The 22,897-nt window shown below is 46.4% G+C and overlaps 1 protein-coding gene across 1 annotated transcript in view; it reads left to right on the top strand.

Annotated features, from left to right (window-relative positions):
• Positions 1–22,897, top strand: part of LOC126540031 (uncharacterized) — a 122,993-nt gene that overhangs the window by 24,334 nt on the left and 75,762 nt on the right. Inside the window, exons 6-8 of the mRNA XM_050186832.3 lie at positions 7,827–7,911; positions 9,222–9,289; positions 21,601–21,657. Coding sequence (XP_050042789.1) covers positions 7,827–7,911; positions 9,222–9,289; positions 21,601–21,657 — 210 coding nt within the window. The remainder of the gene's footprint in view (positions 1–7,826; positions 7,912–9,221; positions 9,290–21,600; positions 21,658–22,897) is intronic.

Here is a 22,897-nt window from a genome sequence, read left to right as displayed (position 1 = left end):
GAGTGTGTGCCCGGCCATACGTCTACGCATTGTTCGGTCATAAGAAATAAGGTTATGTGCCACAGTTTCGAGCATGTTCCATAGGCTATAAGAAGAAATGCAGTACTGCAGGACGACAGTGATCATGATGCAGTGATTCTTGGACGTTCGCCAGCTGTCACAAATAATTTGTAAACCATGCAGTGGTGTGCTTCTTCAGAGCTAAAAGCCTGCTGATAATGCCAGTAGCTGTCGGTAAAGTGTGCAACAAGCACTATTGTTCACATCTGTGCATGCTTGACCACTACTGATCATTGTCAAACATTACCAAAACCCCAAGGCATCCACAAATTTTATCGCTTTCCTTGTGTCTTTCACCAACTAGCTGATACGGTGTCTACCAACCGGGAAAACTGGGAATTCTCAGGGATATTGAATATTCTGGAAATACTCGGTAATAACTCGGGGAAGTGCTTCTATCAGGGAAAATTAGCTGTAATTTTATTGAAAGGGAACGAAAGTCGTGGTAATGCTTGCACGCGTAACAGAGAAGAACCGTAACGAATAGGTCTTTTGACGCCGTGTCGTCGGCTGGAGGAGTTGACAGTGTACAGTCAACGACCGACTTTCCAGATGCCTGATAATTCGGACGGCTTTGCGGCACCACCATGTACCCCATAGAGTCAATGTATAAGAATGTCTGAAATTTCGGATGCAAGAACCCTTCGCCGTCTGATTTTATGGACTTTTTGCTGTGACCGCAGGTCTGGAACAGCATTAATCAAAGCTACCACTGCCGCCGTTTTGATTACCTCACTGCCGCGGTAAACGCTAGGCCTAGCTGCTTCAACGTTGGCTATTAAGCTCCTTGCCGTTCGGCACCATGTTTTTCATTGAAGGAATTCGCTGCTATAAGCAATAGCACAGACTCCGTCTTTGTGTTCCTCGCTATTGGCTTTGAAGCTTGGAAAGCATGGCGCGTTACATAATACTGGATCCCGCAAGTCAGCTTAGCCTCAACACAGAAATGTTATGCGGTGAAACATACACAAAAGTGTTGCAGTGAAGCATAACAAGCATAGGAAGGGGTGATTGTCACGCGACACGGTCAGCATCATCACTAATCTATGTTAAAGGGACACTGAAGGCAAATAATAAGTCAAGCTATAGATTAGTGCTTGGGAATCTCTGAGGCTTCAATATTATCGCGAACAGAGCCTTAATAATCGAGAAACTGAGGTAAATGCAGGACATGATTAGAGACTCCCCCGGGACATTCAGGTACTTGCCCGATGACCAAAGCACTCCTCAGTTAAATTCTCTCACTAGTACTCAACGGCTTGTTGCAAAAAACATCCTTGTATTGTATTATCAGACAAAATAAAATGCTACGTTTCGTCTTTAGAAAAAAGAACTCATTGAAATTGTCGTTGACAATGACGTGAGCAGTCGAATGGCTTCGTTTGCACTTGACTCTATGCCGCCCACGCTTTCACATTTCAGTACTTTCCTGATCGTGTAGTGCTGTACTGGTTTTGCTGCCTTGCGAACCTCGCACAGACTGCAAGTAGTAGAGAATTCAATTTCCAAATGATGTCGCAGGATGCCCGAATGGTCGACGCCACTTGACCAAAAAGCAACTGCAGCGGCGAGTCCACCACTCTGTCTTGGCTCAGTGCCGCCATTTTACTCACCGATGGCAGCAAATGGTGGTGATGGCGTATGCGACATCACCACTCCTCTGTTGGGTGGCGGGAGATTTGAATTTCGAACAAGGCATTCGGGCATTTCAGATGCAATTTTTTCTCCCTTCCTTCCTTGGCACAAGAAAGCGTTGCGAGGTTTGTGGAATGGTATTTAAACAGTCCACGTCGACTTAGTATTTGCCTTTAGTGTCCCTTTAAGTTCGCTGCAGGACGAAGGCGTCCCCTTTAATCTCCAAATTCTCCTGTGCTGCGCCAACCGATTCCAACTTGCACCTACGAATTAATTTCATCACCTCACCTGGTCATTTGCCATCCTCAACTGCATTTCCCTTCTCTTGGCACCCGTTCTGTAACCCTAACGGTCCACCGGTTATCAATTTGCGTATTACGTGTCCTGCCCAGCTCCATTTCTTTCTCTTAATATTGATTAGAATATTGGCTATGCCCGTTTGCTCTCTGATTCACACCGCTCTCTTCCTCTCTCTTAACGTTACGCCTATCTTCTTCGTTCCATCGCTCTTTGTGCGGTCATTAACTTGTTTTCGAGCTTCCTTGTCAGTCCAAGTTTCTGCCCCATATTTTAGCACCGGTAGAATGCATTGATTGTACACCTTTCTATTTAGTGATAATGGCAAGTTTCCAGTAAGGATGTGACTGTCTGCCGTATGTGCTCCAACCCAATTTTATTCTTCTCTGAATTTCCCTCTCATGATCAGGGTCCCCTGTGAGTATCATATCTATTCCTTAATTGTACACGCGTCCACCTACCATCTCCTGTCACAGTGCGAGCACTGATATGCTTAATAAGTGTACTGGTAGGCCTTTTCGGATGTGCCTGTGACGATTTGAGCCCTTAATGGCAGTAAAAGACTGCCCGATTTTAAGGGTGTTTTCACGGCCTCTAGTGAGTCCAAAAAGTTAAATGTTGACTGTACAAGTGATGAAAAGCATGCTTCAATGGTCCGTGCGGCAAATGCCTGGTGGAAGGAGGACGAGAACAGAAAGGACATTGAGGAATGAACGGGAAAAGAAGTGTATCACTACTTCTTTCATGGAACGGGCTCAAAAACAGTGTTGGCTGATGCTGAGATGCAGGTGTCCCTCATCCAAACCAAAGTAAACTCGTTAAAGCGGTGAAACGCAACGCTGAGGCATTGTGTGCAGGCTGAGAATATGTCAGGACAGTTGAGGTTGACACACCAGCTGTTGAGGGAGAATCTTACTTGTGACAACGTTCGGGCCTCATACCAATGAACTTGCTATCAATTGATGAAAATAGCTCAAATATCATTGTCACAGCGTCCACATTTGTGGGTGTGGCCTACTTTTGCCATTGCTGTGCAATGTTAACAAGGAATAGATCACAAACATTAAGCTTAGGGCAAATTGAACATTCTGATAACCTTAATTACTTCCATTTTGCTTCCGAGTGATATGTATCATTACAGATCACCACTTTGGTGGAAGCATTATACCATGTTTACGTGATGCTTGACGTAGAGCATGTCATTAGCAACCTTGAAATATATTTTTTTTTTCTTTCTTGAAATGCTTGAGGCCAATGAATAACCTGTGCATGTAATTTGAGTGGGGGATTTATCCTTCTTATGAAGAAACGTAGCATTACTGAATTTACAATATTCTAATATTTAGTTACACTAATTATAGGGACTCATCATAAAATGCTCAGTCATTCTAACACCTTGATTTGCTTTCAGTGGAGTCTCAAGCACCACCCATGTTTCACACATGTATCGACAGTTGATCATAATTCGAAAACATTTGTTTCTGTGTGCATCTCGTTTTTATTCGTGTTTGAGAATGTTCGACTCAATTTGCAATGAGCTTTACCATTTTTTTAAAGATATTTTATTTGCTGTGCATTTTACCAACCCCTCCCTTCTGACTTCTTTTTGAATAAAATAAATGCTACTCCTTACTATTCAAACTGGATTAGGTCGTTTATTTTTTATTTTTTAGTATGCTTACTAGAGAGTGACAGCATCGGGCAACATGGTGTCACCCTGTCTTGACGTAAAACAGAATTCTGTATCACTGAGGGAGTTTTGCAAGGCCACTCAGGGAATTTGGAAATGTCAACTTGGTAGACACCCTGGGTGATCAGTCTTAGGTTTAGATGGCACTGTAAGCAAACCTGCCTTTTCACTGGTTTTTTATTCATCAATTCTTCAAAACTGTTGCAATTGTGAACAATGCAGAGGGTGGGATTTCACAATCTTTACAGTGCTGATTTGTGTAGTTTCTATTTCTGCGGGCCATGATTACTACAGGCGGTAACAAAAGGCTGGCATGGATTTGTACTCGCAGCCATCTGCTGCTGCTGATGGTGGCAAACCTAATTTTTCACAATATTGCACAATTGTGTGTGATATTTCAGTTACAAATTCATTATTTTGATGTGCTGCTAAAACACAGAAAGCATAAATTTTCATTTGGTATTTTCAAATATAAACATTCTGCTAGGGCTATCTTGAATCTGAGGAAATTTTTCATATGAAGTTTGTAGTGACAAGGTCTCACACACTGTAGTGATTGATCATATCCTACTTAACTGAGTAGAATATGATAGTGTTGATAATAACATGATCATAACATGCAGTCCTATGATTTTACTTCAACGAAAACACTAGCACAACGAAAAAAATTATTTAAATGTATTTTACATACAGTAAACCCCAGTTAACTCGAAGCTGTAACAGCTGAGAACTTTTTAAGATAAGCAGAGATTCAAGGTAAGGGAAATCGCGATAATAGAAGCCCTCTGGCCACGCATTAACCATATGGAGCCTTTCCAAAATATCATTCATATTTTCAGTCACTTTCGCGTGTATCGGCACCGGAGATGTCGGCGTCTACAGGCAACTGCATTACTGAAACTACCAGGACAGCATGCTTGGAACTGGGTTATGACAATTAACCCTAATGCAATATTTGAAGCCAGTCGTCTGAACATAACCGTTTCCAAAAGGCTGATGCTGCTACTTTCTGCATCGTAATGAATACTAGAATATTTACCTTCGAAAATCTCAACTACAGAATAGCGCAATAGTCATGCCTTGAGCAGATGCTTACGAGTGACGCAGCGTGCACACCTCACTGTCGCACAAGCATGAAGCGAGCGCCCTTGTCAAGCTACAATCTCGCTGAAACACTGGGGGCGCGCATGCTGGCTTCTTTTGGGTGTAGTGTATGGGCTAATCGCGCCAGCTCAAAAGTGCTGATATATATATGAAGTGCATATGCAGTTGACTCTCGATACAACGGACCCTGATAATCCAACAAAACATGTCAATTTTATCCAAAGTCCGTAATATCCGAGACGCCTCACTTCCGAAACGTTCGTTGCAATGTCAAACAACTTTATTGCGAAGAGTGAGTGACGAACGTCCAAAGTAAAAAACAAACAGAAAAGTCGCAGTTTCGCCCGAGAGGCGAAGCATCGATTGCGATAGCAAATTAAGATAAGCGCGGCAGCAGCAACGAGCCAATTTACCTTTGAGCTGTCTCCCCCTTAAACACGAACTAAACATCGGAAGCATAGCACATACGAAGCTACCAGCACTGGGCGCACTTTGTTGACCTCACAGATCACTTTGAATATACGACACCTGCGTGGCTGCGCCGTTACCAGCAGCCACCGGAGTAGAAGCCCCCCTCTTTCCCTTGTCTCCTGCCATGCCTCGTGCACGAAAGGCGGCATGCCTTTTCCCTGCTTTCCTCCCTCCCTCGCGCGCAAGGTATTGAGCCGCCATCATCGGCTGACTCTCGCAAGTAGGTAGTCAGCCCATGTCAACATGGCAAAAGTCCGTTTTATACGCCTGATTTTGACAAAAATTGCCGCTAGTTTTGTCCACTGTAGCCAACATTCCGTTGTAGTGCGGTCCGTTAAAAGCGAGCTTTGTTGCATTGATAAAATAGGCAGACCAAACTAAGGTTGAAAAATGGTCCATTATATCCGAAAGTCTGTTGTACGCAGGTCCGTTGTAATCAGCGTAGACTATATGAAGGCTATACTATATACATGCATAGACAGTAACACTGGAGATGAATTGCAACAAATGACTGAGGATTTTAACTGAGAAAGCGCAAGAGTGGGGTTGAAGATTAATATGCAGATGACAAAGGTAATGTTCAATAGCCTGGCAAGGAAACAAGAATTCATGATTGCCAGTCAGCCTCTGCAGTCTGCACAGAAGTATGTTTATCTGGGTAAAAAACTTACACCCTGACCTTGAGAAGAAAATTTACAGAATAAAAATTGGTTGGAGTGCATATGGTAGGCATTACCAGATCCTGGCTGGCAGCTTTCCACCGTCGTTGAAAAGAGAAGTGTACAGTCATTGCATTCTACCAATGCTAACATATGGGGCAGAAACTTGGAAGTTGAAAACAAGCTAAGGACCGCACAAATGGCAATGGAACGAAAAATGTTAGGCGTAACGTTGAGACATAAAGAGAGCGGTGGTGAATCAGAGAGCAAACGGAGATAGCCAATATTCTTGTTGACATTAAGAGAGAAAGATGGAGCTGGGCAGGCCATGTAGTGCATAGGGTAGGTAACCTGGGGACCATTAGTTGTAGAATGGGTGCCAAGGAAGGGAGATGTGCTGTTGAGAATGGCAGAAAATTAGGGGGGGGGGGGGGAATGAAATGAGGAAATTTGCAGGCACAAGTTGGAATCTCCTAGTGCAAGACAGCAATAATTGGAGATCACTTGGAGAGGCCTTTGTCCTGCAGTAGGCATAAATATAGGCTGATGATGATTATAGAAAAAGAGAAGGGGGGAGATAAATTGGGACTGCGGCTGGTTAGCAAGCTGCCACCTAGTAAAAAGCGAGTGGAAGTGACTCTACTGACACTGCCCGGTTGCCTTTTTCCTGGTATTTTTAATCCAAGGTTTCAAGATATGTGGAGTCCGGTGCAAAAACTTTTTGAGATAGATGAGAAACGAATGGGTTGAAACCACGGCCAGGAAAAAATTTCTATTCAACCCATACTTTTAGATATCGGAGTTTTAGTTAATGAGGGTTTACTGTATTTGTACAAAATGTCGCATGTCGCTATCAGCTTCACTATTACTGTCAACAGCTCTGGTAATCCGTAAACAATAAGGAGTTCTAAACAAACTAAAGCTTTATTAACCCTTTGAGAGTCAATGATGTAAATATGCGGCGCTGCGAACAAGTCCAAAAATGGTAGATGCCGTATATTTACGGCGCCGTCTGTACATTTAAAAAGCGCGCCAATTTCCTAACTTTTTCTTTTCTGTCATGTGCTGCCACTATGTGGGAATACAGGGAATTTTGTTCGCGCGCCTCCCTCTCGGATTTCATTGCATGGTTTGTTTTAGAGTTAGTTTGCTTCCGCGCATCTATATTCTACCGCTCGCGCAATGGCACGCGCGGGCGGGCAGCAGTTTGGTTTTTTGTTCCTCAGGCGGTTTCGGCTTCTTGCGCTTGCAAAACTGATGGCTATCTCGTTACTAATTGCTCAAAGTGCGACCACCTGTTTCTCACTCATTTAGTGCTCACAGGGGTGCGCATAGGAAGGATTCCGCCGTGCATGTGTTTGTTGCTTTCTTTTTTTTTGACACTCGTGAAAACTAATTGCCTCTGGTTGGCGATAAGATGAAGATTAGCAGAAGTTTGTCACATGTTTTGCTTTTTTGGCGGGCACACAACCACACAGTTTTCGTGAGTGCGTGCACCTACGCAGTTCGATTACGCTATGGATGTGCATACTATTAGTGTAAGAGCAGGAACATTTGAGTCTTGTGAAATATTCTTGTGTGCGCATTTTCAAAGCTTTGAACTATGTTATAAAAATGCATGAAATTCTTAATTCTTATAAGTTCATTTCCTTTTTTTTATTGTTGTTATTCATGAATAAAGAGTACATATATACCAATGCAAAATATATTTTTCTGACTTTACGGTCACCCTAGAAAAATTACGGTAAATTTTTTTCGAAAGAAGTCTCTAGAAGAATTGGAATCTGCAATAAAAAAAAATCGACCCTGGGCGGTCACATATGGCGAAAAAAATAAACCCTCAAAGGGGTAACCCCACTATGTATACAGCCTTGGTACAACTCACTTCAATGCTTTCTTGGCTCACTAAGGATGGCCAGCCTGTCATTGTGGATTTGACTGAAGTTCCTGTTGGCTCCAAGGAAGAAATTGAGTCTGCAATGAACAATGGTGAACGTAAGTCTCCTGTCATGCATTTCACATGCAGAGAAAATTATTGTGCAGCTTTGCTGGCCATTACACATCAGGCTCTCATAGCATTGATGATAGCATATATCTTTCCACTATGGTTGATATTGCATTTGCGTGAGCTTTCTTATAGCTTTAATTTGCATAAATATGCTTGCCTGCCAACCCTGCAGATTGTATTTACACAGCCATAAATCGCCAGAGAGACTTCCTGAACTCTACCATGAAACAAAAGTAATGCATGATTCAGCACAGCTGCATCATAATTGTCGTTATGTGCTAGGTAGCTAATTGAAGTCAGATTTGAATCTAAGCCAGTTGTGTGTAGGCAGTGCAGGCCTAAGTTCACATCAAAACGTGTGTTGAGGAGAGCGGGTGAGGCAGAGGTTTAGTCTACGTTGCGTAATGGCTGGTTTTCTTAAGTCAGCTTTGCTTTTATGCAGCCAAGTTGTGCAGTGGCGCATTAAAAATGTAAAGGGGTCACTGTCACTTGACATACTATGGGTTCCTTGATTATAAATGCATGCATGTGGCACTTCTGGTCACTGTAGGAGCACAGAGACTTCTAATCACTGTACTGAAAGCCGTTTCTGGCTTTGCTGTGGCCCTGAAAAAAAAATTGCAGCGGAACCCATCTCATGATGAATGTCGACAATAATATGTTCAGCAATGAAGCAAATTATCGACACACCACAAGGATAGGATAGGGATAACCTTAATAAAGTGCCGGCAAACGACGGTTTAACGCGTCGTTTGACACCACAAAGACCCGTCTTGTATGAAGCATGTATGCAGCCGGGCTCCACTCTGTTTCCCTCTGGCCATTCTGGGTCATTCAGCGGCACCACCACAAAGACCATGCGTGGAACTTGTGTGAACATACATTAAGAGAAGCTTGTCTGAATTTGTATGATGCAGGTTCAATTCTGCCTAAGCACTGGAGAAATCTTGAATGTCTTGTTTTTCTGCCATTGTAGAGTGGCACATAGTTACCCAAGCTGCGTCAAAGAGGTTCATTGAAAAGCGGCACATATCCAGTCACATACCTAGCGACTCAAGATTGTCCGGCGGTGTGTTTCAAACCCAGTTCCCTCAGCTCTACTCACTAGACCATGGACTTCCCAAAACCCGAGTTGGTTGGAAAGTGGTTAGAGATACAAGTAGACAAACATCCCCCCCAAAAGTAGGTGAAGTACCCTAAGAATGCTAGGAGAAAATCTGAATTCTGAGTGCCCCAGCTTGGCAGTTATGAAAATGCAAATCTTTCAGCTACTATCCTCCAATATAATTTCTTGCAGGTCGTCGCCACGTGGCCAGCACTGAAGCAAATCAGAGGAGTTCCCGGTCCCATTCAATATTCAGAATGGTGAGTTAGTAGCCTGAAATTGTAATCAGTATGCAGTACCTCAAACTTTTGGTGACTTAAGCTGGAACCGCATGGCATGTTTTTTGTTCGCAAAAGTACGACGCGCGGCGAACGCCCGCAGCACCACTAACTCCACTAACTCCAGTCACCACTTCATCAGCGGGCCTGATGGCGACCTGCACTTTGCCATTGTTATGGTAGCTCCTGAATAGTGATCATCACATACAGCCTAACTCCTTCCTTGGCACTGAGGAAAGAGTTAAAGAGCTTAAAGAAGCCACTGTGGTAACAATTCCTTACTACTGGAAGTATGTACTCGTTTTCACTGCATTCGTGTTTTACCATCTTATTTCAATATTGTCACGTGGTGGGGGGGGGGGGTGACGTTGAATAACACAATAGCAATACTGTGAACGACAAAATTAACTTTTATTGGGCGAACCTGTGCCCACAAAACAGGCTACACTTACAGCACAACGATAGCGGCGAACACGGTCGGCGATCGTCGAAAATCTGATCAGCGGGTCAAGCGCGTCGGCTTTTATACAACAGTCGTCGAATGTTCCAGACTAATCGTTGGGACCCGCGTGCCTTCCACAAAGTTCTACACCATTCGCGTCACGCGATGAAATCTGATAGCACAAGGTTCGGTGACAAGACAGCCGGGTAGAAGCATCGATAACTTTCCAGAAACTTCGGATACATGCAGGCGCGTCCCGCGCTGTGCGATTACATTTGTTAGGCGGCGAAACGTGGTCGCCCGATAAAGATAAGTACACGTGTCAATACCCCCCTCTTAAAAAGCATTGACACGATGCTGCATACAAATGAAAGTAATAAAGAAAAACACCCGTAGCAAAGTAAACAAAAATAAGGAAGTTCGTCAGCGTCCATAAAAGGGTTTCAGACGCACCACGTGGACCACTTCAGATCGTGCGCGGCGCCGCTGTGAATGCGAAATTCCGTCTGGCACGGCCTCATAGTCCAGTGCGCCAATACGTCGAATGACCTTGTAGGGTCCGAAATAGCGGCGCAATAGTTTCTCACTCAGTGCTCGTCAGCGTATCGGTGTCCAAACCCAAACACGGTCGCCGGGCTGGTACTCGACGAAGCGTCGTCGGAGGTTGTAGTGTCGGCTGTCGGTCCTCTGTTGGTTCTTGATCCGTAGGCGGGCGAGCTGTCGGGCTTCTTCGGCGCGCTGTAGAGAGCTAGCGACGTCAACATTCTCTTCGTCAGTGATGTGGGGCAGCATGGCGTCGAGCGTCGTCGTCGGGTTCCTGCCGTAAACCAGCTTAAACGGCGTGATCTGTGTTGTTTCTTGCACCGCCGTGTTGTAAGCGAAGGTTACATACGGCAGGACCGCGTCCCACGCCTTGTGCTCGACGTCGACGTACATTGCTAGCATGTCGGCGAGGGTCTTGTTCAGGCGTTCCGTGAGACCATTCGTCTGCGGATGGTAGGCAGTTGTCCTCCTGTGGCTTGTCTGGCTGTACTGCAGAATGGCTTGGACGAGCTCTGCTGTAAAAGCCGTTCCTCTGTCAGTGATGAGGACTTCTGGGGCACCATGTCGCAGCAGGATGTTCTCGACGAAAAATTTCGCCACTTCAGCTGCGCTGCCTTTTGGTAGAGCTTTAGTTTCAGCAAAGCGGGTGAGATAGTCCGTCGCCACGACGATCCACTTATTCCCGGATGTTGACATCGGAAACGGCCCCAACAAATCCATCCCAATCTGCTGGAATGGTCGGCGAGGAGGTTCGATCGGCTGTAGTAATCCTGCTGGCCTTGTCGGTGGTGTCTTGCGTCGCTGACACTCTCGGCATGTCTTGACGTAATGGGCGACGTCGGCGGTCAGACGCGGCCAGTAATACCTTTCCTGTATTCTCGACAGCATCCGGGAGAATCCGAGGTGCCCAGCAGTTGGATTGTCGTGTAGGGCGTGCAGTATTTCTGGGCGCAGCGCTGACGGTACAACAAGAAGGTAGCTGGCGCGGACTGGTGAGAAGTTCTTCACGAGCAGGCTGTTTTGTAGCGTGAACGAAGACAATCCACGCTTAAATGCCCTAGGGACAACGTCAGTGTGCCCTTCCAAATACTCGACTAGGGCTTTTAGCTCCGGGTCTCCTCGCTGCTGTTCGGCGAAGTCTTCCGCGCTTATTATTCCAAGGAAGGCGTCGTCATCCTCGTCATCTTGCGGCGGCGGGTCAGTGGGGGCGCGTGATAGGCAATCAGCATCTGAGTGTTTTCGTCCAGACTTGTATGTTACAGTGATGTCGTATTCTTGTAGTCTGAGGCTCCACCGTGCCAGCCGTCCTGAAGGGTCCTTTAAGTTAGCTAGCCAACACAACGCGTGATGGTCGCTGACCACTTTGAATGGCCTGCCATATAGGTAAGGGTGAAATTTCGCTGTAGCCCAAACGATGGCGAGGCATTCCTTTTCGTTTGTAGAATAATTGCCTTCCGCTTTTGACAACGACCGGCTAGCGTAAGCTATCACGTGTTCATGTCCATCTTTTCTCTGGACTAGGACGGCACCGAGGCCTAGGCTACTGGCGTCAGTGTGGTTTTCGGTAAAGGCGTGCTCGTCGAAGTGCGCAAGTACGGGCGGCGACTGCATACGTCGTTTTAGTTCTTGAAATGCGTCGGCCTGCGGCGTTTCCCACTTGAACTCGACGTCACATTTAGTTAGCTGTGTCAGCGGCTCAGCGATGCGCGAAATATCCTTGACAAATCGCCTGTAGTAGGCACACATGCCAAGAAATCTACGCACTGCCTTCTTGTCGGTGGGCTGCGGGAACTTTGCGATGGCAGCTGTCTTCTGTGGGTCAGGGCGGACTCCAGACTTGCTGATGACGTGGCCTAGGAACAGAAGCTCATCGTAAGCGAAGCGGCACTTTTCTGGCTTCAGAGTGAGCCCTGATGACTTGATGGCCTCTAGTACTGTGGCAAGCCGCCTAAGGTGATCGTCGAAATTTCCGGCGAATACAACGACGTCATCCAAGTAAACGAGACAGGTCTGCCACTTCAATCCTGCTAAAACCGTGTCCATCACGCGCTGGAACGTTGCAGGCACCGAGCACAGTCCAAATGGCATAACCTTGAACTCGTAGAGGCCGTCTGGGGTGATGAAGGTGGTCTTTTCACGATCTCTTTCGTCAACTTCTATTTGCCAATAACCAGACTTGAGGTCCATCGAGGAGAAGTATTTAGCGTTGCAGAGCCGATCCAATGCGTCGTCTATCCGTGGGAGGGGGTATACAGTCGAACCCGGCTATATCGAACTCGCCAAAAAACGCCTATCAGTTCGATATAGAGCATAATTCGATATAAGCCTGCTAAATAATTGGATGTCATAAAAGCACATACCATTTATAAAATCACTTTATTGATGACACTAGCTTAGTTTCGCACGAAATAGTCCTGCATTTTCTTCTGCTTGGGCAATTTCGCTGCGTGCGAGGCACGCACTTTTCCACTTTGTTTAAGGAGTCGGAGCAGCTGAGGCCGCAACATTCCGCATTCGCGCAGAAGCACCGGACTAGTGCGAGCGCACCAATCACTTCGGAGGACGTGGGCCAAAGACGGTCGTTGCTTTCCTCGTTGTGCCCATTTTCGCTTGTGCTCGGCACGATGTCGGCAATGTAGTCTTCGTTTCCGGGCTCACCCGTGGTCGCGACACCATCATTTGCGCTTACAAACTCGTCCACCGTTGATTCGTCAACAGCTTCCGGAAATTCTGACAGCTCGCTCCAAACTTCGGCAACAACGGCAACGGCTTCGTCGCATTAATCAGAATTTACAGTCATCACCGAGCACGCGGAAGTCGGTACGGCTGAAGCTATTTTGGATGAACCACTCGTACACGGCCGTGCGTACGCGTCGGGCGCCACGGGCACCGGGTCGCGAGTTAGGCCGCTTTAGCCCTAATTTCCCCCTTCAAGATCGTGCCGAGAGTGCACCTCGGAATCTTGTACGTTGCGGGGACATCCGACTTGTCACCGCGTTCGACCCGATTTATGATTTCGAGCTTCACGACGAAAGGCGAATTCTGCCGCTTCATCACGGCAACACTGCGGGAGAAGGCGCACACAATGAATCAGATAAGCAGAGCGACAACTCGCACTTTCGCCATCTTGCACGACGAGGGCACAAGAGCCTCTGATTGGCTGTCTGAGCAAGCGCTGCGGCGGGCGGGCCAGGATCATTTTTTGTAGGGGGGTGTCGGCGGCTCCGAGGTAGCGCGGTCACGTAGGGAGAGCGGTTGGATGGAGCCGCGCCGCCGGGTTTTCCCGGCACCGCGAGGGAAAGCCAACTTCCGGGGGGCACTTTCCGCCGCTTGACGTTCGATATATCGGGAGTCGCTACTAGTTTTGTTCGATGTAAGCGTAATTTTTGCTATATATACTCATTGTAACTATACCGTGCCCAGAAATTGTTCGATATATGGAATAATTCGATGTAAACGGGTTCGATATAGTCGGGTTCGAGTGTACGTCCTTCTTCGTGATCTTGTTCAGACGACGATAATCGACGCAGAAACGTAGGGTTCCATCCTTTTTTTTTTCACCAGGACAACAGGGGATGCCCACGGGCTTTTCGACGGCTGCATGATGTCGTCGCGCAGCATTTCGTCGACTTGTTGTCTTCTAGCTTCACATTCTCGCGGCGAAACTCTGTAAGGGCTCTGGCGGAGTGGTCGAGCGTACTCCTCGGTGATTATGCGATGCTTGGTGACTGGTGTTTGTCGAATCCTCGATGACGTCGAAAAGCAGCCTTTGTATCGTCGGAGCAGACTTCTGAGCTGCTGTTGCTTAATCACGGGGAGACTTGGATTAATGTCGTAGTCTGGTTCGGGAACCATGATCGTCGGGGTATATGCGGCGGAATCCGAGAGGACAAACGCATTACTGGTTTCCAGAATTTCCTCGATGTACGCGATCGTCATGCCCTTGTGGATGTGCTTGAACTCCTGGCTGAAGTTTGTCAGCAACACTTCAGTTTTCCCTCCATGCAGTCGAGCGATCCCTCTTGCGACGCAAATTTCACGGTCTAGCAGTAGACGTTGGTCGCCTTCGATGACACCTTCTACGTCAGCGGGTATTTTGGTGCTGACCGAAATAACAATGCTGGAGCGAGGCGGGATGCTTACTTGATCTTCGAGCACACTCAAGGCGTGGTGAATACGAAGGCTCTCCGGCGGTATCGCTTTATCTTCCGACAGCGTTATTGACTTCGACTTCAGGTCGATGATTGCGCCGTGTTGGTTTAGGAAGTCCATACCGAGAATGACGTCTCGTGAACACTGTTGGAGGATAACGAAGGTGGCAGATTAAGTCCGGTCATGAATGGTTATTCTTGCCGTGCAGATTCCAGTCGGTGTAATCAGGTGTCCTCCAGCGGTGCGAATTTGAGGGCCTTCCCATGCAGTCTTAACCTTCTTCAACTGGGCGGCGATGTGTCCACTCGTGACGGAGTAATCAGCACCTGTGTCCACTAAGGCGGTAACTGCGTGGCCATCGAGAAGCACGTTGAGGTCGGTTGTTCTTTGTCTGGCGTTGCAGTTAGGTCTTCGCGTCTGATCACGGCTGCGTCGTGTTGAACTGAAGCTGGAACGTCGCGTCGTCAAGTCATCTTTCGTCGGTGTAGTCTTGGCTTCCTGACTTCGTTGGGACGGCGGTGTGTCATCGTTGTTATGTCGTCGAAATTGTCTCTTCGGCGTCTTCGTCGGTGGCGGAGGATCTTCATCAGTTCGACCAACAGCAACCGCACCTCCATCGGTTGCTGCATTTAGTTTTCCGGATATGGGCTCGTAGAGCGGCCCCGAGCTGGGCCGGTGTATGGTCGGCGCTGCGGCGACAGGTAGCGGCCTGGTGACGGCGAACGGGACGGCCGTCGAGGGCTCCACTGAGTAGCGGCGAGGTAATCGGCGATGTCACGTGGGCGCTCGCCAAGCTGTGGACGCAGCGCGTTGACGGCGAACCCTCTCAGTCCCAAGTCGCAGTATGGGCATCGGCGGTACACATGGCTGGCTTCTCCGCAGTGATAGCAGAGCGGGCGGTGGTCGGGGGCTCGCCAAATGTCCGTCTTCCTCGCGTAGGTGCGGTGGGCGACGGGTGGGCGTGCTGGCGGCGGCGGACGATGGAGTTGCGGCGTTACAGGGCCCTGGCACGGTCGGGGAGGGGTGCCTTGACGGCGTGCGACGGCGGCGTAGGTCATCGCTTCCGGCTGGGGTTGTGGTGATTCTGGTTGCACCTCAGGAACTCCAAGCGATCGGTGCACCTCTTCTTTCACGATGTCGGCGATCGAGGCCACTTGAGGCTGCGACGAAGGCAAGACCTTGCGCAGTTCTTCGCGCACAATGGCCCTGATGGTCTCTCGCAGATCGTCCGTGGCCAGTGATTGAATTCCTGCGTAGTGGGTAAAGCTTGTACGGCGGTTGAATTGCCAGTTCCACATTTCGAGTGTCTTCTCGATGCTAGTGGCCTCGCGAAGGAACTTTTCTACGGTCTTCGGTGGGCTTCGTATCATTGCGCCGAAGAGTTCTTCCTTTCACACCACGCATGAGAAGGCGGACTGTCTTCTCCTCGGGCATGTCCGGGTCGGCGTGGCGGAAGAGACGGTTCATTTCTTCCGTGAAGATGGCAACGTTAACGTTAGGTAGCTGCACTCGGGCGTCCAGCATGGCTTCGGCCCTTTCCTTGCACACGACGTTCGTAAAGGTGCGCAGGAAGCCGCTACAGAAGAGGTCCCATGTCGTCAAGGTCGACTCCCGGTTCTCAAACCACGTTCTGGCGGCATCTTCTAAGGCAAAGTATACATGCCGCAGCTTGTCGTCGGAGTCCCAGTTGTTAAAAGTCGTGATTCGCTCGTAGGTCTCCAGCCAGGATTCTGGGTCTTCAGTCGCTCCTCCATGGAAGGTCGGTGGGTCCCGAGGTTGTTGTAGGATAACGGGGGATGCTGGGGCAGCCATTGCGGTTGCTTTGACCACGATCTTTGTCGACTCAGGTAGAAGTCCGTGCTCTGGGGGCAGTCCTTGCAGTCTGCGGCTAGCACGCTGGTCTTGGGCAATGTCGGTTTTGTCCTCGAGCTTCGGGCTTGGATCGCGGCTTTGCGGGGGCATTCGGTACATGAACGCACAAGCACCTCCACCAGATGTCACGTGGTGGTGACGTTGAATAACACAGTAGCAATACTGTGAACGACAAAACTAACTTTTATTGGGCGAACCTGTGCCCACAAAACAGGCTATACTTATAGCACAACGATAGCGGCGAACACGGTCGGCAATCGTCGAAAATCTGATCAGCGGGTCAAGCGCGTCGGCTTTTATACAACAGTCGTCGAATGTTCCAGACTAATCGTTGGGACCCGCGTGCCTTCCACAAAGTTCTACACCATTCGCGTCACGCGATGAAATCTGATAGCACAAGGTTCGGCGACAACAGACAGCCGGGTAGAAGCATCGATAACTTTCCAGAAACTTCAGATACATGCAGGCGCGTCCCGCACTGTGCGATTACATTTGTTAGGCGGCGAAATGTGGTCGCCCGATAAAGATAAGTACACCTGTCAATATGTATGTGTTGCAAAGCATGCTGTTATACATAAACTTGCAGCCTAACTGTTGGTGTTCTGAATGGAAGTAGAGCAGAAATAATTGCTTGAAATGTTTTTGAGAATTCTTGCATGAAATTGTAAAGAAAGCTTTTAAGCGTAAATGAGAAATAATTTGCCATTTTAATGAAAGTACTGATAGTAACAGAAAGTCAGAAATATACATATGTGCCTTCCTCCTGGTTTCAATGGCAAAAAATTTATTTGGATTTGGTGGCATGAGAACTAGCCTTAGAGTACCCATGCTATATATGCAGCAAAACCACGGCTTTGAAATGTGAAAACAGGTGTGCACCTATTGGTACAGGGAGTGTTTATTTTGACTCCTTGTAATAGGTGCCTGGTTCAATTTCTGTATGCTTTAGGCTCTTCAAGCAAGGGTTGTCAGGATGGGGAAGATTTGCTAACCTCCTAATACTCAGTTATCATGTTTGATCAGCTTCTTTCTCTAAGTAAGATTAATAGCCGTGCACCTTGAACTGACACTGGAGCCTTTGTATGCTTTCTACTGCATTTCCAGTAATAACAACACTTGCGCAGGTTGTGCTTAAACATTAAGAGGTTAGGCTGCTAGTCAAGCTTCTGTGGAAGGTTGGTCTGCGATTTCACTTGTATGAGTGAACTCCACATGATGGAAAGGATTTCCCATAATACGCTGTACATATGCTTTCAAAGTGTTGAAAAAGAAATCCAATGTAAAAATCAGTTACACTCACTATTAGATGAATGTAAAAAAAATTGCAGTTTCACCTGAAAGGTGAAGTATGTATTACAATATTAAATTATTAGTTAGCTATACAAAGTAAGGAGAGTAGTTTTATTGGCTGTATAAACTTGTAAACATTCGCTTACTAACTAGATTAACAAGCATGGTGTCACGTGAGCACAGGCAAAGATGAACACATCTCACTGAGTGACCGTAGTCACTCGCTGTCAAAACGTTGGTGTGAGAAGAGCAGCAGCAGCGAGCGAATCATCCTTGCTTCCTCTCGCTTCCAAGCGAACGAGGCAGCCAGAACACAGCACACAAGGAGCTATCAGCCCTCGCAGTGCCTAGACTCTGTACCCATCACAGATCGCTTGCAAGGTAGAGCCCGCTTGACTGCACCGTATGCAGCTGCTGCCAAAGTTCAGTCAGGTTTGATACTACACAACACCAAAAAAGCTTTAAAAGATTTTTTCTTTTTGTCGTTGGCGAGCAGCACATACCCAGTGACTCAGTTTGGTGTCATGAAAGAGGTTTGCGAAGACCGTTATGTATGAAGTGGCCCCAAATTGGTCCAACACTTGGTTTCGAACCTGGGTTTATTTGGTACAGCAGCCTGGTGTGCTAGACCATGGAATGCCCATTGACCAAAGTTGGCAGGAAAGACATTAGATACAGACAAACATACGTACGTCAAAGCGGATGAAGTAAAAAAAAAAATTCTAATTGCATTAATATGCACTACAACCAACTGCGCAATGAAAACAGGTGAAAGTGCAAGTGCTAAGAGCTGCGTTTTTTCACTAAGCAGTGACAGCAATGTGCACCTTGGTGTGCATTGCAGTCAAGACATGAATAAGCTAGCACTGACATGGGAAGAGCTAAGTGAAGCCAAAAAAAAAATAAAGGAGTAAAGGAAAGGCACAAAAGACAAACAAGGAAAACCTGTGCTTTTTCCAAATAAGATTACTCACATATTGCTGCCAATGTTTTATGCAACTAATACTGCACGAAAAAAATTCAGGTATTGTTGTGCTTGATCATGGTCTAGCTGTTGCCATCACTGCTACATTTTACTGCAAGAATAGTTAGAAGCTGGGCCTTCTCTGTCTGTCTGTCTGTCTGTGTGTGTGTGTGTGTGTGTGTGTGTGTGTGTGTGTGCATGCGTGCGCTTTTTGTTCACAGAGTACTGCAGCAAACATATTTAAAAGGGTCTATACTTTCTTTCCCCATGGCAAGCAATGTTACAAATGCTTGAGAAACTTCGCTTCTTTCTTGCGTTAACAACAAAGGAGACAGTGAGAAGGAAGCAGTTAATTAGAGCCATTTGGCACAGAGTGAACCCCGCCATAGTTGGCTTAAGCAGTTGATGTGGCAGCTAATAGACATGCAAAAGCAAAATGAAAAAGATGAGAAAGGACAGGGCAAGGCGGGACGAAGAAAGGCACTGAGAAGCGCAATAAGAAAAGCAGGAATGTCACTAGGCACTAGAAAGGGGGCCACCAAACAGGGACGCATATAGAATTGCTAGCAGCTTGACTTGTTTGTATAAACGACAGATAATTGCAGGATTAAGCATGTAATCCAGTCAAATGAAATTTAGTGTAATTGTGTAGCCAATGCCTTGGCTTTAGCCTTCATATAATCAACATGAGCATGAAAATTGAGTTTGTCTTCAAAGACCACGCCAAGTAGTTTAACATGGTTTTTGTGTTTTAGAAAGGTGCCGTCTCACCTAATGGACAGGTGCCGCTCTTAAGTACCAATGTGGCCATTGTTGAACAAGAAAAAAAAAAAGTTGGATAACTAATTTTGAACCCCCTCCCCTCTATGACTCGCAACGTTAGGCGCCTCGCGTGCGATGGAAGGTGGCGCGCTTCCTCCCAGCTTTCCTCCCTTTTACACGGGCAAGATTGAGCAGCGATGGTCGGTTCCCCTTGCACGCTTTCACTTGCACATACAGCGTAGGGCGTGCGACTGTGTTGTGACCATTGGACTTTATAAGAAAGATCACACAAAGGCAGAAATGTGCCTGGAGTGTCCGTATAATTGTTATCACAATAAAAAAAAGGAAAGTGTGCAATAGAACTTGGTAAACACTGTAATCAGACATTGTGAGTTACTGTTATTGCTTGAAGGTCTTCCCTAGGGCAGGTCAAAAATGGGTGTTTTCGACGGGAAATGATGTTCAACGCATTTGCTGTCCCCCGAAGCTCTGCCGGGACAGACGCTGCCACTAAAGGGTTTGCTATTGGGGCCATCACAGGGGTCAGGCACATGCATGCTGACTGGTCAAGGTTGAATTATCTGGTGAAGGCCAATTTCAGGATTGAAATAACGAAAGTTTGGACCCATAAAAAATGCATGGGCACCGGCCGTAACCTTCGCTCATGATCGAATTAATCGAAAAATCAAATTAACCAGAGTTGAAATGACGGAAGTGTATTCTATTGGTATACGTCACACGACATGAAGTCTCGTACTTATATGTTTCAAAATATGACAGTAATTGTTCCATAAAAGGCATCGGAGATCAAAAACAACTGCACTGCAAATGGCGCAGAGTGAGACTCCTGGAACCACACTTTGGGTAGCTTCTGCAGCATTGCTTGCCAAGTATTAAACTGAGTATTTTAGTAGACATGACACAAGCAAAGAAATGTCCTAAAGCAATGGCGCAAGAGGGTGAACCCCTTCCTCGTGTCCAGGTTCTTTCCACTTCCCTCAACCAGTATCCACAAGCACCATCGCATGTTAGAGCCACATCTCGCATGTTAGAGCCACTGCCTCTCAACTACTGCCTCCAATGGTTCTTTTTTTTTTTTTCCGCAGAATTCGTTTCTCTCATGAAATATCTTGTAGACTTGCATCACACAGAAGCTACGTCATTGCCCTGCATGGTTCAACGCAGGACAGCACACATATATAGAGTCAACATTTATCTACAGTACTAGCCTTAGGTTTACCAGCTGCTGGCTCTGTTCTCTATGAAATCATGCCACAAAACAACAAATACTGCTTAAATAGCCTCACTGGAACACATATAAGCCTTCAAGCGCATCCTCCTTTAATAAGTTGGCTGTTTTAAAGCAAATAGCTTTCCTGGTTTCCTTAATTGTTTTTGTACTTCAATGGGTGCATTCGTCATCGAACACCAACTCAGACACAACGGTTAAGGTGCTGTGGTTAGTGGTGATGCTACGAGACATTTCTCAGTCACTAAATATTTTTTTGCCTTGTCCTTGCGCTCAAAATGTGCTCTTCTTCCATGGGTAATACATATTTCGATGCCAGGCACTTGCAAACCTATTCGTCACTACTTCCACTGTTTCTATGGCACTCAGTGGCCGCAGCTTCTGCGGTAACCTATTTTGGTTCAGAGATCTGTTTTCCCCCCTTTTTTTCTTCCTTGTTGCATTGTGCTTTTCAGAGGCTGTCCTGTGCACTTTGCATTTCATGGAAATCCCTGCGCAGTTTCCGCTTCTGGCGATTGTTGTGCTGCGGGCAACATCCGCATGAAGTTGAAGCAACATTGCATGCGACGTCGCATTGCTTGCAGCTGGAATGCCTCCTTCGAGGAGGAGAGCAGTCAGGCTCTTGTTTAAATTTTCAGCTGTTTGTCAGCTTACTTTTGCATCCAGTTGAACATCAACATATGCAGTTATCAGATATGCTGGAGTAGTAAACCTAAAGGGTTTCCCATTGATATTAGCAAGTAATGAATGTACACTTACACCAAATATTATAAGGGAAGTATTTTTGTGTTGGATACGGTGTCATTATAAAGAAGTTTGACTGTAGTAGTTTACAGCCACTGTTGTCGTTGCATGATCTGTGCATTGTCTCTGCAATATCCAAACCTGATAAAGGACCTCCTAAAGCGATGGTAGCTGAGTTTGCATTTAAAGGGTTCATAAAAAGCATGCATGTTGTTGTTACCATGCAAGTTCGCCTGCATTGCACGATCTCAAATTTTTCTATTTTTTTCGTCCAGGTGATTGAAAGCAGTCTCAGGGATGGAACAGATGGGGCCGTCGCCATTGGCCAGTTGGTGAGCGATCTTATTTTTTTCCCTCAGAATGCAAAAAATACAAGTGTGGTTTTTGCCAATGTGATGCTGCACATTTTTTCTTTTAACTGATGTAAAAATATGAACAGATGCTTTGTCGCCGTATAATGATGGTTACTCCTTATTAGTATGAAAGGTTAGATCAGACGGGAAAAAAAAATTGTTGAGAAGTATGTGTGCAGCTGCTTCATAAACAGATTAAAGCTATATTTCACTGCGCTGTAAAGGCATCTACAAGGTAAATTTAATGTCAAGTGTGTCAGTACCAAAGCATACCTGCCAACTCTCCCAAATTTTACGTAATGTTTGTGATTTAGGCTCGTTTTACAATCTTACGAATGCTGCATGAAGTCTTAAGGAAAATAATTTGTTCACAAAACTTTTCGCTTGCTGGTCTCCGTACCTTCCATTGGGAGTCTTCTGATGGTGAAAGAACCAGAGTGGCAAAATGGGCTGAAGAAAACGGTTTTAGATTGAGCCCACAGAAAAGTACATGCGTCCTTTTCACGAATAAGAGAGGAATAGTATCATGTCCTGCTATTGAGCTGTCTGGTAGCAGATTACCGGTACGCGCCGAGCAAAAGTTTCTCGGCATTATATTAGACTCTAAACTGACATTCATCCCGCATATCAAATACTTGAAGGCTAAGTGCCTCAAGACAATGAACCTATTGAAACTTCTATCAAGTACAACATGGGGCAGTGACAGGAAGTGTCTTTTGAACTTGTATAGGTGTCTTGTTGGCTCACGTCTTGACTACGGCGCTATAGTATATCAGTCCGCTACACCAAGTGCTTTAAAGATGCTGGATCCTGTCCATCATTTAGGAATCCGCCTCGCGACCGGAGCCTTCAGGACAAGCCCCGTACAAAGCCTTTATGCAGAAGCAAATGTATGGTCACTCCATCTTCAGAGATCATATAGCAGTTTTACATATTTCCTCAAAGTAATTTCAAACCCTGAACACCCCTCTTATTCATGCGTAAACGATATGACCGATGCCATGCTCTTCAATAACCGACCTGCAGCGAGAAGACCGTTCTCTTTGCGTGCAAGGAACCTTAGTGAGGAAATGGGTGTTCCGGTGCTTGAATATTGTCTTATGTCTCCAGCGAAACTGTTGCCACCATGGCAATGGCAGCTGATAGAGTGTGACACATCCTTTGTAGAGATCACTAAACATGCGCCAGAGACACATATTAAAATGCACTTCTTAGAACT

Source organism: Dermacentor andersoni, chromosome 2, assembly GCF_023375885.2.
Source record: "Dermacentor andersoni chromosome 2, qqDerAnde1_hic_scaffold, whole genome shotgun sequence".
In the NCBI taxonomy this organism is placed as follows: domain Eukaryota; kingdom Metazoa; phylum Arthropoda; class Arachnida; order Ixodida; family Ixodidae; genus Dermacentor; species Dermacentor andersoni.
Note: the sequence above shows the minus strand (reverse complement) of the source record. Positions and strands in the feature narration are given on the sequence as shown.